The 17,752-nt window shown below is 43.2% G+C and overlaps 1 protein-coding gene across 1 annotated transcript in view; it reads left to right on the top strand.

Annotated features, from left to right (window-relative positions):
* Positions 1–1,971: 1,971 nt before the first annotated feature.
* Positions 1,972–17,752, top strand: part of LOC144769868 (olfactory receptor 5B21-like) — a 105,923-nt gene continuing 90,142 nt past the window's right edge. Inside the window, exon 1 of the mRNA XM_078654057.1 lies at positions 1,972–2,902. Within this exon, the coding sequence (XP_078510183.1) occupies positions 1,972–2,902 (931 nt within the window). The remainder of the gene's footprint in view (positions 2,903–17,752) is intronic.

Here is a 17,752-nt window from a genome sequence, read left to right as displayed (position 1 = left end):
TTTTTATTTTCAGGACTTTATGAGCCCCAATACGTTGAATTGTAAGTTCCATTTATGATACAGAATGTAAGTGCTGTATACCTATAAATGTTATAATAATGCAATTGTCGCCCTTTAGTACATTCAAGGGGCACCCTGATTGGATGTACACAAACTAGTCGGAATTAGATGAAAATAAGAACCAGTTCTGATTGGTCATACCCTGAAAATAAGTTTAGCTAAAATATCACATTTTATAAAAAATTATGACGTATGTGTTTAAGCCATTCTGTCTGATTGTGTCGCAGCCAATAAGAATGTCTTAGTTGCCCTGCTCCAAGAAATTGCTTATTGTTTCTGTTCATTCCATACAATGGACAAACTGCCTTCTTGAACCTTGAAGCAGTTCTGGGAGGCACAGTTTATCACTTGTGTATGGAATTGACAGAGAAGCACCAGGAATCCTGTTGCAGTCAGTTTTGTCCACCAAATTTCAGCAAATTTAGCACATGGTTGCTAGAAAGGGTCAATGGAAAACAAGGGGAAGTAAGTGTTCATGTGTTCAGTCCACCACGCTCCTGATTTTTGCATATAGTGATCATATTGGATTGGGAATAGTAAATCTAAATTTTCTATAATCCAACACTTTTACTACATTTGCTTATGTTGGAGTGTGAATATTAAATTGAACAACTCTAATGTCATCCACTTTCCCTGCTGCTACTCATGTTGGATTGTGAATTGTATACCCGTATACCCAGACCACTCCAAAGTCCAAAAAGTCCAATATTTATTCTAATGTTGCTAAGATTGAAGTGGAAATAGTAAATCTCACCAATCATAAATCCGGCACTTTCCCCACTTTTGCTTATGTTGGAGAATTGAATAGTAAATTCCTTTGAAGTCCAAAACTTCCCTTTTGTTGCCTAGATTGGAATGGGAATAGTAAATCTGACCCCTCCAAAGTCCATAAGTTTCTCTACTACTGCTAAGATTGGACAAGCAAGAGTAAATTGTACTCCTCTAAAGTCCAACACTTCCTCTACATTTGCTTATGTTTGAGTGAGCATTTTAAGTTTGGGCCCTCCAAAGTCCAAAACTATCCCCACTGTGTCTCAGATTGGAGTTGAAATAGTATATTTGGCCCCTGTAAGCTATGTTTTGCTTACATTGGAGTGAGCATCATAACCCTGACCACCTCCTTTCTTTTGCTCATGTTAGACTGTAAATATTATATCTGCTTCCTCAAAAGTCCATCACATTCTATACTGTTGCTAAGATTGGAGTGGGAATAGTAAATCTAACTCCTCCAAGGTCCAACACTTTCCAAACTTCTCTTATTTTGGAATGGGAATAGTACATTGTATGCCTTCAATGCACAACGCTTCCCCTTCTATTGATAAGATTGGAGTGGTAATCATAAGTCTGACACCTGCAAAACCTCACATTTAGCCTACTATTGAGAGTGGTAATATTTGTTTATAATTTTTTTAACTTTTTTTGTAAAATTAAATGATTGACTAATGTTACATTTGTTTAAAGACAATTAAACAGTATTTCTATTTTTTTAAAGTATTATTTCTATTTAATTATTTTATATCATATATTTTGTAAATATTCGTATTTATTTATGCTTGTACTATTATTGTCAATATTGATTTATACATTAAATAAAACATGTTTCTATATATAGTAAAATCAATAAAAAAATGTCACAGTATTTTTGTAATTTACACAATATTTTAGTTCCCAATATTTATTTCTCAATAGTTGTGTATTCCAAAATTGTTGTTCTCCATATTCTGTCATTCAACCATTGCAACCCCTTAGGCTTATTCTCATTTAAACAACATGAGTGCAGAGTATAAAATACAATTACTTAACATTTCTGTTTCTGTTCATTTCATGAATCTTACATATTGTAACTTTTTTGATGTCTTATGTTTCACTAAATGTTTTCTTTTCCCAACAGATCACATCAAGAAGACAAGTATGGAATGCCAGAATCTGACAAGATTTGGAGAATTCCTCCTTTTGGGGTTTTCTGATCATCCACAGTTGCAAATTCCTTTGTTTGTTCTGTTTCTGCTAATGTACTTAGTAACTTTGATAGGAAACACTTCAATCATTGTGTTGGTGTACTCTGATGTTCACCTTCACACCCCTATGTATGCTTTCCTCTGCAATCTGTCATTTTTAGATGTATGTTACACCTCAGTTACCATTCCCAAACTTTTGGAAATACACTTGAATCAGAGCAAAGCTATTTTATTTGTTGGGTGTATGACACAGCTCTATTTTTTTTCCTCAATTGCAATTGCAGAATATTACCTCCTCGCTGCCATGGCTTTTGACCGCTATGTGGCCATCTGCAAGCCCTTGCATTACACTCTCACCATGACTAAGTCACTGTGCAGTCTACTTTTAATAGCCTCTTGGACTTCTGGTTTTCTTAGCTCAGTGGCACATACTATCTTGACTTCTAGACTCTCCTTCGGCCACTCCAATGTCATCAACCACTTGCTCTGTGATGGTAAGGCAATCATACAACTCTCTTGCTCTGACACCAGCAAACTTGAAACTGTGATTTTCATAGAAGCCATCATCTTTGGTTTTTTCCCTTTCACCTTAATATGTATATCATATATTTACATAATTTCAGCCGTTCTCAATATCCGCTCAGAGGAAGGGCGTCGGCGAGCCTTCTCCACATGCTCCTCCCACCTGATAGTGGTTTCTTTGTTTTGTGGAGTCATGATATGTACTTACATTGGTCCTGCATCAATGAACTCCTTGGATAAAGACAAGATACTGGCTGTGTTGTACGCAGCTGTCATTCCAATGCTGAATCCGGTTATTTACAGTCTCAGAAACCGCAAGGTAAAATGTGCCCTGAAGAAGATCAGGGAACAAGTGTCATCCAGTATTTGGCAACGATGTTGCAAGAACAACTTTCCAACTTCCCATCTTGTTATCAGATGTCTCTCAAATAACTGCAGATTTTTTTTCAGGAGTGCCAGATTCAGATGTGCTTTGAACTGTCCAAATGAAGCTTGACCAGTGCTAAGCATTTAATTGCTCATTTGTTTAGTGTAATATTTAAAGTATTTTTGACTTCTAAAGACAGAAGTGCAGCTGTTATAAGAGCAGCAGGTGCAGCGGTGCTAGGGCTAATGGTTCAGGGATGTCCACATCATTTCAGTTAAGGTTCATCCTCCCCATGGCAGGGGGCAAGGCTCTCATTTAACTTGCTTGCAATAGAGTTGTTGGCACGTATGCCATACCATTGACCAAAGGCAAGGAGACCTAGATTAAATGATGTGTGTGCCACATTTGCTTAGGTAATAAACCTATTGGTAAGAGCAAATATAACAAAGCTCACTGCAGGTAACCTATTGCATCCAATAGTCCTCAAAGGATAATCACATTTCCTAAATACTGGCCATCAGATAGGTCTACTTACATACCCACTTGTCAACATCACAAGTATTTCCAAATTATTTTTTATTACACTAGATATGCCCCTGCTTGGAGAGGTTTGGTTAAGTTTCTTAAATACCTAACCAGCCTAATTAATTAAACACAAATCTGTACTCTTTAGGACAGTATGGTTTAATCTGATGTCATGTTATGTGGTCACACTGAAATCACAGAGGCATGTATTTCTGCATATACTTAAGTCCTTCACTAAATATCCTGTAAAAAAAAATCTACTATGCATGTTCTATTCTGCTTATTGTGTTAGCTGTGCTTTTGTGAAGGGTTTTAATGATGATGGTTATGAACTCTAAAACAAAGAAATGTAAACCAACCTACCTCTATTTATTCAAAAATTATAGTTATAGTTGTAAACACCGCCTGGTGAATCCAGTTCATGTGATGAAGAATCACAAGCAGCAAAACCTTCTGGAAAACTGGTTTTCTAAGATGTACTTTCTTATATTTATATCTTATATTTAAAAGGTGCTTTAGGGCTGTATTGATTTTTGTCAAGGTTTGTGAATCAATGAATGTTTTACATTTATTCTATTGAATGGAAAAGACCCTGGACTAAACTCAAGCACACTTGGATGAACTGTCATTTAGCCTATCTTATCCAACAATTGTAGAGCCACATGACAGGGGTGCCAGGGGACCCAAGGCCAACTCTATGACATATTCCATAGCAGTAAGAGACTTAAATCATACACATGTGCTGAATGCCAAGAAGACAATAACCAATGATTAAGGTATTCTCTGGCCATAAATCCTTGATCCAGGTAAAGTAATGCAAACATACATTTTATCTTTTGGAAATGTAGGACAGAGACATCTGTTTACCCTGGCCAAAGCAAACTTGGGACAAAAAAACAGGATGTGACAAAAATGTTGCCGGCTAGTGAAAAGGAAACCTTCTACCATATCTTGCACTGGCCGTGTAAGGAAAGGTATCACAATCCTGCCTGCGGAGGATATAGCAGGTATGATCTGTCATGTATGGGTATCAATTCCCAGGTGTGTACCAGCAAGTGGCATCATTCCTGCTTCCTGGCCATAGAAAACAAAGAAACAGAGGATATGAAATCTCATGAGAATTACAGCAGCACCAGCAAAAAACAAAATGAAATAGAATAATGAGCTCAAACTCTCCTGAGAAGTGCCTAATACAATAGTGCATGTTTCTTTCAACATGTATGGAAGAGAGCTTCCCAGACACCAATGGAGCCAGCTATACTACTGGAACAGACTGTTCCCCGTTTCCTGGGACACATAGAAATCCACATGTTTTGCATGGTGCTTCATCTGTTAAACACTGTATAATATTGGGGTTTTCTTATGGTGTTTTTGATAATGTATTTGGAAGTACATTTGCTCCTGGGATTGCTTTCTGACGTTGTTTTTCAAGCTCATGTGAACTAGAGATATAATAAATAATTATGTTTTAATATGTATTAACCTGTCAGAAGTAATTAGCTGTTAGTTGCATCCTTTGTTTGAAGAAGAAGGGGATCCCTTTCCCCACAGACTTTCACACTGAGATTTTAGATGCCTACAGCAGTCGCATCACCATGCGGAAGTAAAGAGAACTGCACCCTCCTGCAGATGTCACAATTCCAATGGGGACACTTACTGCTGTTACCAAAGAGGAAGCTCATAATGGGGGCCTAGTTACACACATTTCCTTAGCATTTTTACCCTGCACTGATGTACAGCGACCTCTAAATCCTACTCAAAGGTAGTGCCTGCTGCTGTCACAGAGCCTTACATTCTCCTCCTTTCTACTTGCATTCACCCTGCTTCTGTGACCTATACTCCTCCCTTTATTGGATACAGAAAGTTACTCCACTCATTTTCAGTACATGGGAGGAGGTATTATTTAGGTGATCCCCATTGTTTTCTCCTATGTCCCCGGAACATCCCACAAAATAAATCAGGGATTGTTTGTTTTCTAGAAACAAGAAACTGGAGCTTAGAAAAAGAAAATCGGTTCAGTAAAATAGGCAACATCTCAAAGTGCTGGGTCAGCCACTTTGTAGTCTGTTTCACATTAAAATACACATTTGTAGTTTATTTGATTATAGTCCACCCATTCACTGTATTTTTACAATGCATTGATTCTTCCTAATAAATATGTCAGGCATGCTTTCACAGAAGCCCCCAAAATATTTGAGCTTGTAACCCTATTTTACAGCTTCACGTTATTTTGATCATGGTGAATAGCTTCAATGCAACCAAGTAGTAGATATAATCTAGAACAAGCATTTGCAATGTATTTATTTATTTAGAAGGTTTTATAGAGCGCAAACAAGATTCTTGCGGATATCAGAGCGCATTACAATGAACGAAGATGATTATATCAAATGAATAGCAAGACACAGTAAAGAAAGCAAGCATAGGATAAATAAAATTAAAACACAAAGAAGAAGTCGTACAAATGTAATCGGTCTCGCCTTTGGGATCTTGTATGGATTTATCTATGCAGCACATTACCCTGGGTGCTAAAAGATCTACTGTTATTTAACATGGAAGAAAAGTAAGCACCAAACTGCTTGTTATGCCAGGTATGGGAACAAATTGAGAGAAATCTTGCCTTTCAGTGGAAAAAGGTATACTGCAAAGCTCTGTTTTAGATATAAAATCAGGGCTTTCGGTGTTCATATCGCTCAAAATACAAGATTTGAAAAAAATATTATTGTCTATGGGTGCTCATGGAAGACAATTTCCATGGACATGAATCTAGAGAATGCTAAAGTGATTCTGGTATTTTACTGACCTCTGCTGGTCGTTTTCTATCAAGAAAGTTAAATATAGGCAAATGCCGGAAAAAAAGTACCTCAGCAGAACGCAATTCTGGTAATTTATTGACCTCTGCTGGTCGTTTTCTATCAAGGCAGTTAAATAGAGGCAGTTGAACAGAAAAAAGTCCCAAAGCGGAAGACGACAAGTACTAGGGCTGATCTCCAGAGCCCACAAAGTACATACACATATAAGTGTATACTAAAGTATATATACTAAAGTATGTACAAGAGGTTTTAAATGCCATCATAGTGATATAAAGATAGTTCAACTAAAAATCTAGATTATGGGAAGTCATATTAATAAAATACATTTGTTAGGAGAGAAAATACAGGAATGTTGACTTTTCAGGTAATGTATTCAGGTAATGTATTTGGAAAATGATTGACATTTGAGGAGGGAACCTCAACAGCTCGGGTCCCTGAAAGTGACTCACATAGGGTGTAACATGCCAAGAAAAATAACCATTAGAATCAAAAGTAGCTTCTGCGTAAAATCCACGATACACTGGAAGGGAGGAGCAAAAAGGGTTACAATTTACACAAGACATTACGTTTATTGACTTTCACATGTCTTCTCTGTCTTTGATGTCCTTATGCTGAGACAAATCACAAGGTTATTAATATGCAGGATGAGTAACACTCCTGTGGTACCAATTGATATACACATAAATGATAATTCAGAAAGCTACATGAGTAAATCGTGAGTAGATCAGATCCAACCACTCTCTTGAGTAATAATGCTCCCATAGTGTAGTTCTTTGCCTTTTTGATTTCATTTACTTGTAAACGCTACACTCTCCATCTAACTCCATCAAGCTAGCTTAAGGAGGGGACCAGTCCTGTCCATGTTTAATATATGTGCACAAACCACCATGTTTTGGTAGAGGACAATGCTGGTGGTGGCAGATTGCATTTCCCTCTTTATAAGGGAGATACAGGACTAAATTATTGATATGTTGTACATGTCCCTTCTTTGAGCAATATATACCTCACTCTACAGAAATGAGTTAATTTGTTAGTTCATAAGAACACTGGTTGTGGGTAAGCAAGACACTTCTGGCACCTGAGTAAACTCCTTTTTGAACTGAGATTGTCTTTAAAAGAAAAAAAGTTTACTAATCAATTACCTTTTTACCTCTAACCTTTGTTTCTAGACTAGCATGCTATTTGCCGCAGACTTTCAATGCCTCAAATGGGGTAGTCAGCGCTCTATAAATAGAGTTTACAATTACAATGAATATGTGCTGCAGAACTTGGGGCATACATTTCCCAACACTACAGTTGTTACCAGGTATCTTTTAGCAGGTCGAACTTGCTAAAATATATTGGAGACATGCAGATTTTTTTATGTAAAGTACCTACATCCATATTTATGCCCCATCATGCCCTATTATGATAGGCAAAACTTGCAAATGGATCTAAGTATTGCCGGAATTTCAGGTTTCCTGGGTGCAATAAGTGTAGGAGTCATATCATGTAAGAAGGGTTGTAAGCCCTAGATCCCAATTAGGTTGGTAATTCATATCCTTATGCAAACAGGAGTTTTTAGAGGGATCAAATGATGAACGTTGTGTTATTTATCCCTAAGTCTGCTATTTTGTCCTGACAGATTTCAGCAGGTGAAATCTGTTAAAATGTATGGGTTAAAAGATCCAGAAAAAGGCAACCCATATTGATTTTGGTACATTAAATATCAATACTGCATGTAGTGCCTTGTTTTCAAATGAAAAATGTTGACTAGGAGTGTGAGGAAATGGGAAGTATTATATGGTGTGATTGTGCGACCTCACCATGTAATACACTTATCAACACTTTTAGGACCCGTACATCAAACCCTCAGCTCAATCCGGGGTATCTCTGTCATGGAGGAGCAAGAATTCAAACTCTACAACTAGAGTAATGTACTTAAAGAGCACCAAATCAATTAAAGAAGAAATCAACACCACACTCAAGAAATCCAACACCAATGACATTTTTTTATTTTTATTAGAATTTAGACATTTGGAATAAAAAAGGCCCACAGGAGTGCCCCGGTGAAATGGATTTTGAAAGTAATTACAAATCAAATCAAATAATTTTCACCCTACCATGAACAAGCCTTGGTAAATTTGACACTTAAAAATGTATTCAACTAAAACTTGGGTAAGTGCCAATGCAGTCAGCTAGAAGTACTTGTGGTGACCACGTCCATCAGGCAGACTAGCAAGGTCATCACTGATGACATCACTGATGACATCTCAAATGACATCACTGATGACATCATCCAGTGAATGTGGTTTGGTTCGACATTTAAATATGTATTTTATACATAGCAATCTGCATTGAAGAATGAGTGAATGTATAAGTGTCTGGGTGGAGGATTTAGTAGCAGTGTTTTTGACTGTTTAAGTGACTAATTTAAAGTGTCTCACTAAATATATGGGATAGTGATTAAACTGTGTGAATATCTGTATCACTCTGTCTATTGTTGTGTAAACTACTGCATAAGGTGGTTATTAGCAACGTGAAAGTTATTGATTACTTAACTGAGTATCTGTATGGGGAGTGAAAGTGTGTGTGGTTGGGTAGGGGGTGTGTGACTGTCCAAAGATGTGTAAATAGTTGATTTAGTAGGTATATGAGGTTAAGACTGCAAGTGAAAACAGTTGTTTGGGTGAGTGAATGTCTTTATGGGTGTGGTGATGAGCAAATATATCTCTCAGGATACATGTTCAACAAAGTAGAACAATAAAAGGCAGTGTATGTCACAGTTGTATAAAAATAAGTATACGTAAGAGATAGTGATTGTTTGAATAACTGTATACTTGTAATGTGCATAACTGTATACTTGTAATAGTGATTTTATAAGACACTAAGTATGAGTTATTATCTATATGAATAAATGAAGTGGTGTTTGTATAAGTGTGTAGCTGAGTAAATATAAGTATGATCAATTGTTTGCATAAGTGAGTAGGATGACTGCATAAGTCAATAGGATGTGTGCTAGTGTCTAATGTCGATATAGGTGTATAATAATATTTGATAGTGTTCTCTTGATCTTTGTCAACATGTATGAGTGAATCTATAGGTAAGTGTTTAGGTGTGTGTGTAGATCTAGGAATCACTGAGTGGGTTTTTAGAAACTTGTATTGGTATGTCAATGGTTTCAAATGTGGTACTCTGTATTTTATAGTGAGTGATGAAAGGTTATACTAGTTTATGATGAGGTGTATCAGATTATCACATTGATGATGTCATCAGTGATGTCATGACTGATGTAATATGTGACATCATCAGCGGTGGATTGCGGGCGCATGAGTTATAGTTAGTAGAACTAACTATAATGGAGGAAATTTTTTTTTACGAGTGAAATGTCCAGCTAACTAGAACGCCCCTAAAACCTATGGTTTTTTTCAGTGAATTTCTAAGCTTTTTTAAATGCCAATTCCTAACTATAAGGTGCCTGAAACCTATGTTTTTTTCAGTGAATTTCAAAGGTTTTTTAAATGCCAATTTCTAACTATGCCTACAGAGATAGGACATGTGAAGAAATAAAAATATGCACAGAAAGAAAAAAGAGAAATGTAGAAAGAAGCAACAGAAGTCAACAAAGATGAAGAAAAGTACAGGAAGAAAGAAAACGTGCAGAAAGAACAAACAGAAGAGCAGAAAAAAGCCTTGTTGCTAAATCATCCTTTACCCTCAACTTTTTCAGACGGGTACTGGTGGTAACTGACTCTGACTAACCAGTCCTAGAGCCAGTGATATGTTAAAAGACACTTAGAATACAGTGAAACCTTGACATGTTCTCAGGCCAGGTCGCTCCCCCACCGCTCCTAGCGCTCCCTGCTAGTGCTGTTCGCTCCGCCTGCTGCCCCTCACCGCTGCTGGAAGTTCGAGGCCCTCCTCCACCCGCAGGCTCCCGCCTGCGCCGCATCCCTGGTGGCCCAGTGGTGGGCGGTAAGTATTTAGTATGACCTTTTTTCGCCGTCTGGTTTCTTTCTCCTTGATTTCCTTTTGTATCTTGCCACCTGCTTTCATGTCTGTACTGTAGCTGTATTCTGCCTTTAGTCTTTGCTTTGTGTTTCTCTTTGCCTTGTTTTTCTCACTGCCTGTTTGTTTTCTAGTGCCCGTCTCTCCCTGCCTTTTTCTCCCCCCTCCTGCACCCCGCATTCCTTTCCCGATGCTGCGTCTCCTGTGGCCCCGCCACATCCTCTCCCATTCGCCTCCAGCCACCCGCCTTCCAGCTGCTCCTCCCTCCACCCTTCTTTATGCAGGCCACTGCCGTGCCGCGCGCAGCGGTCGCACTCCGGCACCAGAGGCAAGCCCGTCTGCGCCTGTCCGCTCCTTGACCGCACCCAGCACCAGAACCCCTGGCCCCCGTGCGCCCCACCGCACCGGACCCAAACACAGCTACGACGCCGACTCCCTCCACGCTCTCAACACTGGCCGAGACCAACAATGCATCCAGGCCACTCCAAAACGCTCCCACGGAACCTTCTCCTGCCGCAAATGCAGCTTCACCTGCAACAGAACCACCAAACCATCAAGGACCAGACCCGATCACCTCCGCTACATACTCCTCAACACCCGCTCCGCACGCAAACACGCCGTCGAATTCTGGGACCTACTCGACAACACCACCCGGGACATAGCCTTCCTGACTGAGACGTGGTGGAACGACTCCTCGGCTCCAGACATCGCCATTGCCATCCCAGACGGCTACAAGATCACCCACAGGCACCGCGCCAACGGCATCGGAGGAGGAATTGCCATCATCCACAAATCCACCCTCAAGGTCACCACCCATGCAGACGTCACCCTCAACACTGCCGAACACCCGCACTTCCAGATCCACACCGACCCCAACACCACCCTCAGAGGGACGCTCGTCTACAGACCCCCCGGACCCCGGGCCCAGTTCAGCGACTCCATCGCCGACCTCGCCAGCACCCACGCTCTCGCCTCCACGGACTACATCCTCCTGGGGGATCTGAACTTCCACCTCGAGAACAACAACGACGCCGACTCCGCAACACTGATCGACAACCTCGCCGCCGGCCACACACTGGACGCCGTCTTCACCACAAGCACCCAGGTCTCCTTCATTCACACTTCCGAACCCCACTGGACAGACAACCGCTGCATTCACTTCACCTTCAAAAAACCTGCCACACACCACCACACCCAACAGCTGCCTCGCTGCTGCTGGAGCAAAATCACCGAAGACCAGATGACCACCACTCTCTCCCTAAACCAAACCACCGAGCCCACCAACCCAGACGCCGCAGCCCGCAACCTCAGACAGTGGATCGAAGAATTTGCCAACAACCTCGCCCCACTGAAGAAACCCCCCAACAACCACGCCAGCAAGAGAGCCTCCTGGTTCACCGATGAGCTCCTGTCCTCCAAACGCGCATGCCAGAAACTGGAGAAGAGATGGCTCCACTCCCGCACACCGGACAACCACGCAGCCCACAAGGACGCCACTCGCAGACACCACCACCTCATCAGATTAGCCAAGAGGTCCTCCTTTACAGACCAAATGGAAAACAACGCACACAACAGCATAGAGCTCTTCCACATCGTAAAAGAACTCTCTAACCCCAGCGCCAACGCCAACGACATCCCGCCCTCACAGGAACTGTGCGACTCCCTCGCCAACTTCTTCCACCGAAAGATCGCTGACATCCATGACAGCCTCAACGCCACAACTGTCCCGACCGCACCAGACCCCACCTCTCCGGCGAACACCATCAGCACCAACCTCCTGGTCCAACGTCTGCGATGACGAGACATGCAAGGTCATGAACTCCATCCACTCAGGATCTCCGACGAACCCGTGCCCGCACCAAATATTCAACAAGGCAGGTGCAGCCATCGCACCCCATCTACGGAAAGTCATCAACATCTCCTTCGAAACCGCGACTTTCCCGGAAAGCTGGAAGCATTCCGAAATCACCGCCCTCCTCAAAAAGCCCAAAGCGGTCCCCAAGGACCTCAAAAACTTCCGGCCCATCTCCTTGCTCCCGTTCCCGGCGAAGGTCATCTAGAAAATCATCAACATGCAACTGACCCGCCACCTAGAAGACAACAACATCCTGGACCCATCCCAATCCGGATTCAGACAAAACCACAGCACCGAGACAGCCCTCATTGCCGCCACAGACGACATCAGGCGCCAATTAGACAACAGCAAAACATCAGCCCTCATCCTCCTGGACCTGTCTGCCGCCTTCGACACGGTATGCATTGCACACTAAAGTCTCGCCTCCATGAAGCCAGTATCCAAGGGAAGGCCCTCGACTGCACCACGTCCTTCCACTCCGGCAGATGCCAGAGCGTCCGTCTCCCGCCTTTCCGATCTGAAGCCACCGACATCATCTGCGGCGTCCCCCAGGGCTCCTCCCTCAACATCTACATGGCCCCCCTCACACAAGTGGCCCGCCACCACAACCTCAACATCAGCTCCAACGCCGACGATACTCAGCTTATCATCTCCCTCACCAAGGACCCACCCACCGCCAAAACCAACACCCACGATGGAATGAAGGCTATCGCCGACTGGATGAGGAGCAGCCGTCTGAAACTGAACTCGGACAAGACGGAGGTCCTCATCCTCGAGACCAATCCCTCAGCCTGGGACGACTCCTGGTGGCCTACCACTCTGGGGACAGCACCGACACCCACCGACCACGCACGCAACCTGGGATTCATCCTCGACTCCACCCTCTCCATGTCCAAACAGGTCAACGCCGTCTCCTCCTTCTGCTACAACACCCTACACACCCTTCGCAGGATCTACAAATGGATTCCAGCCGAAACAAGAAGATCGGTGATACAGGCCCTCGTCAGCAGCAGGCTGGACTACGGCAACGCACTCTATGCCGGAATCCCAGCCAAACACCTACGACGAATCCAGCGCATCCAAAATGCCCCTGCCCGACTGATCGTCAACGTACCCCGCCGCTGCCACATCACCCTCCACCTGAGGAACCTACACTGGCTCCCCGTCGACAAGAGGATCACCTTCAAACTCCTCACCCACGCACACAAAGCACTCCACAACGCCGGACCAGCCTACCTGAATAGCCGACTCAACTTCCACACCCCCACCCGCCAGCTCCGCTCCGCAGCCTCGCCCTCGCCACCATCCCCCGCATCCAACAAACTACCTCCGGCGGCAGATCCTTCTCCTACCTCGCCGCCAAGACCTGGAACACCCTTCCTACCCACCTATGTCAGACCAAAGACCTACTCGCCTTCAGAAAACTACTCAAGATCTGGCTCTTCGAACAGTAGCATCACCCCCCACCCCCCTCAGCGCCTTGAGACCCTCCCGGGTAAGTAGCGTGCTCTACAAATCCCTTGATTGATTGATTGATTGAAAACACCAGGGCCGGTCTGGGAACCAACACCAGCCCCGGCAAAGTGCTCGGCCAGTCCCCCTGGGGGTGCGACCGAGCTCTTTCCCGGGGCCGGTTTTTGGCCGATTTTGTTACAGGGCATATTTTGCAGCTATGCTGCATAAACGGCCCTGTAACAAAAACGGCCTGCAGGGGCCCAAAACATGGCCCCACCCTTGCGGTGCACCGGGGATTGCCCGGTGCCCGCAATGGCCATTCCGGCCCTGGAAAACACCTACATACACTAGGAAAACTATGCATTGGGATCTCCCTGTGATTAGCATGACCTCCTTTGTAAGCCCCTAGTATTTAATAGGGCAGGGGGATTAAAGCTACCTCTTAAAATGCTCTACAGGACGTGTTTGCACACGTCACTTCAGGCCCTGTCCCCTCCTTTCCCCACTGTGTAAATGCGCCCTGTGGCAGTTTTAGGTTGGATTGATTCCTGAGGGTCCCTAGGGTCCAACTAGGTACCACCAGTACCTAGTGGGCTCCTCACGAGGCCTTAATAAGCGCCAGGGACGCGATCCCCCAGGGCATGGCCTTTTTTTCTTTATTTTAAGTCTGCATTGCCGCCCTCCTATGGTCACTTATGGCCCCGGGGACCCTATCCCCCGGGGCCGGCCCTTCTACTTTTATTTTTTTTAATTTTTTTTTGGGGAGAGGTGCGCGTTGCCCCCCTCCCGGGCCAATTGTAGCTCCGGTATCCTATCTCCCATGGCTGGCCCTCTCCATTGGGGACCGTGGGGGTCCCCAATCCCCCCACAGTCCCGCCGACACCCCGCGTCCCTCGGGAGCCGGCATTGCTTTTCCACATGGGGAGGTGCTAACATGCAGGTTTCCCTGCTCTCTCTTTCAAAATTCAAACTCAGTTTGCTATGACAGGACGGGAGCTGTGAGGCTTCCGCCGTCCTGCCATAGCAAACTACAGTGTCCCGGGGGTAGGTACTCTGGGACAATGCAGGAGCCAGCCCTGGGGGGTGGCGGTCCCCAGGTCTATCGAGGGCTCCAGGAGGGGAGCTGCGCAGCCCCCTCCCAACATGCACAAAGCCCCGGTGGTGGTCCCCAAGGTTGGGGGTCCGTCACAGACCCCCCATTTATAATACTTAGTGCCCCAGGTTAACAGTTCCCCGGGCTGTGGGGGGCCATGAGCCCCCACCAATCTTTTCTTACAGCCCCAACGGGTGGCGATCCCCGGGACTCGGTTGGGCCTTTGAGCCCCCACCCATAGATTTATAAGCCCTGGGGGTGGTGGTCCCTGGGGCTGAGGGGGCTGTGAGCCCCTGCCACATATTTTTAAAAAACCCCGGCGGGTGGTCGCTGGGGCTTGGGGTGCCCTTTGAACCCCCCCACCCAATACTTTTGGAAGCCCTAGGCGTGGCGGTCCCCGGGGCTTGGGAGCCCCTCTGGGCCCCTCTTTACATAAACAATATTGCCCCCAGGATTTGCCCCCCCTGGGGGCTAATTACCAAGGAAGCGCTTCGTTTTTTGTTTATCGGCAGGATCAGTGCACCCTGGGCGGATTTTGCTGATTTAATAAAAAAAATGAATAAATTTGGGACCCCCTAAGCAAGCCTAGGGGGTCAGGGTATTTCTACCATGCCCCCTTTGTGCATTTTGAGCATTGGTTTTACTGTTTTCACAAGAAAACAGTAAAACAAAGTTGAGAAATAGGGGAAGGGGGTAGAGTAGAGATATTCTGACCCTCTAGGCTTGCTTAGGGGGTCGTATATGGATGTTTCGGCTCTATTTTTTTAAAGAAAAATCGCGGTATACGCGTATGTAAATACCTACAATTGGCTGTCAATACTCTAAACCAGGAAGTATTGGCAGCCATGTTGTTTGTCTGAAGAGCAGAGTCACAAGAAAACAGTAAAACAAAGTTGAGAAATAAGGAAAGGGGGCAGGGTAGAAACATTCTGAGCCTATAGTCTTGGTCAGGGGGTGGTACATGGATCTTTAGGCTCAATTTTTATTTAAAAAAAAATAAAAATGGTGGGGTATTCGTGCAGTACTTGTAGGCGGTGGAAAAGGTGAAAAGGAAAGTAGACGTCCGTTTTATTCATTAGGTCCCGGAGGGGGGTAAATTAACGGGGGCAATTTTTCTGCATAATGGGGGCTTGTAAGGTGCCCCGACCACTGGGGAACAGCACTCCTCTGGTTTTATTTCGAAGTATGTGGGGGGGTTACGGTCCTACTCCCCGCAGTCTCGGTGAGCGGCACCCCTCGGGTCTTTTAAAAAAAATCCAATATGTTTTGAGGTCTCTCTCTCTCTCTCCCTGTACACGTCACGGGGAACGCCACCTTTCTGGTGCAGTGATATGTAAAATGACCTTCCCGCTCCGGGTACGTGCAATAAAACTGCGCTAATTTTAACACCGGTCCTTGATAATATGCATCTAAGTTTCTGGTGAAAAAAAAGAGCAATGGTCTATATTGTCAACAAAAGGCGATACATTATCGTCGCATTTATTGGCAGGAAACTGCCGATAAAGCGGAGATAATAGGCTTGATAATATGTACTTGTGAATAACCATAGCAGCCTAGGTTAGGATCAGAACCTGGCATCTATGGGAAGTTACAAGGGCCTATTATCAAGCACATTATCGCTGCTTTATGGGCAATTTCCTGTCGATAAAAGCGGCGATAATGTATCGCCTTTTGTATGTAAAGCTTTCCTTTTTTTTGGTGAAGCAGTTGAACTCTCTTCACATGCTCAGCGTCGTTTCGAAGTTCATGTTTTTTTCTTCAAGTTCAACAAGCAAACCTTTGTTTATATCAGTTAGTAAGTCTATCGCTTTCTTTTCCCGGTTCGTGTGATTCGTCCGGTGCTGTACTTTTGTACAGTATTAATAGTCATATTTTTTATATATTTATTTGAAAGGTATTGCCGAGGCGCCAAACGTTGATTACATCCTCGGTCCACCGCCATTTAAATAGTTTCTGACCGTTGTATTTATTATATCAGTTAGTTAGAACTCAGTAGTTTTCAATCCTAGTCTTGAATATCTTACTATAGTATTCCAACATTATTTTTATGGTGGACCGTCATACCCCTCCCCCACAAAATAAAAGAAGTATTTTGTTTTTTTAATGAACTTTTATTAAACAATAAATATAAACGAAACTCAATTAACATTTATTAAACAATAAATATAAACAAAACTCAATTATAACTATATTAGAACTGGCAAAATAAGTTAAACAATGTTATAAAGAAATTGTGAAATGGATTTTAAAAGGTGTCCAATTGGTAATCTGCAAAAGAAAAAAGAAAATTAGAGTTTAGAATTATGTAGATGTGAGTAAATGAGCTGAAGCATTACAAGTTGTGGTAACTCTACAGTTTTACGTGTGCAGTGTGACTCGTATATTCCTGTTCTGTTATAGTACCGCGTTCAAGTGGTGTCTTTATGTAAATGCCTATTGCGTTACTGACGCCCGTTATGGCGACTTATTTCTAATGCATTCCTACGAAGGATTTGTAGATCTAGGCCTCTGTGCTTACTATTGTATAAAGCTTGCGGCCAAACACTGCAGCCACTGGAATGGACAACTTCAGGTGGGCTCATCTTCTACACGTCCAAGTAGACAGCAGTGTCTAAGTTTAAGAGAGATAGAGAAATGATGTCACCGAGAGTGAGAGAGAGAGAAAACAACATTAAAACAGTGTCGCAGAGTCTGGAGTTGAGATTTTTTGTTGAACCAGATGTAGATTTACTAGCTCTTTGCATCACTTTACCCATGATAAAAGTGACTCAAAAGTGGCATAATAAGGATGATGATCTGTTTGTCAGACTGTTGTAACATATCTGTTGTCACTGCTCGAAGCTAATTATACAAGTTCAAGTTCAATTTCGCTCTATTCGGTTAAAAAATGTTAAAACCATCAAAGCACATACAGAATTTCTTCATAGATTATCAGAATTCATATCACAAATAACACAACAGTTTACAGAAAAAAAGTGCTTGGCAATTAACAAAGACATATACAATATCAAGATTATGTTACTAAAACCGTTTAAAAGAAATTCCAAGGGTCATCTAGGTAAATGTCACATTGTAAACACAATCTACTGTGAGACAGGCTGGTCAATAAAACTGGCACAA

Source organism: Lissotriton helveticus, chromosome 7 (genome assembly GCF_964261635.1).
Source record: "Lissotriton helveticus chromosome 7, aLisHel1.1, whole genome shotgun sequence".
NCBI lineage: Eukaryota > Metazoa > Chordata > Amphibia > Caudata > Salamandridae > Lissotriton > Lissotriton helveticus.
Note: the sequence above shows the minus strand (reverse complement) of the source record. Positions and strands in the feature narration are given on the sequence as shown.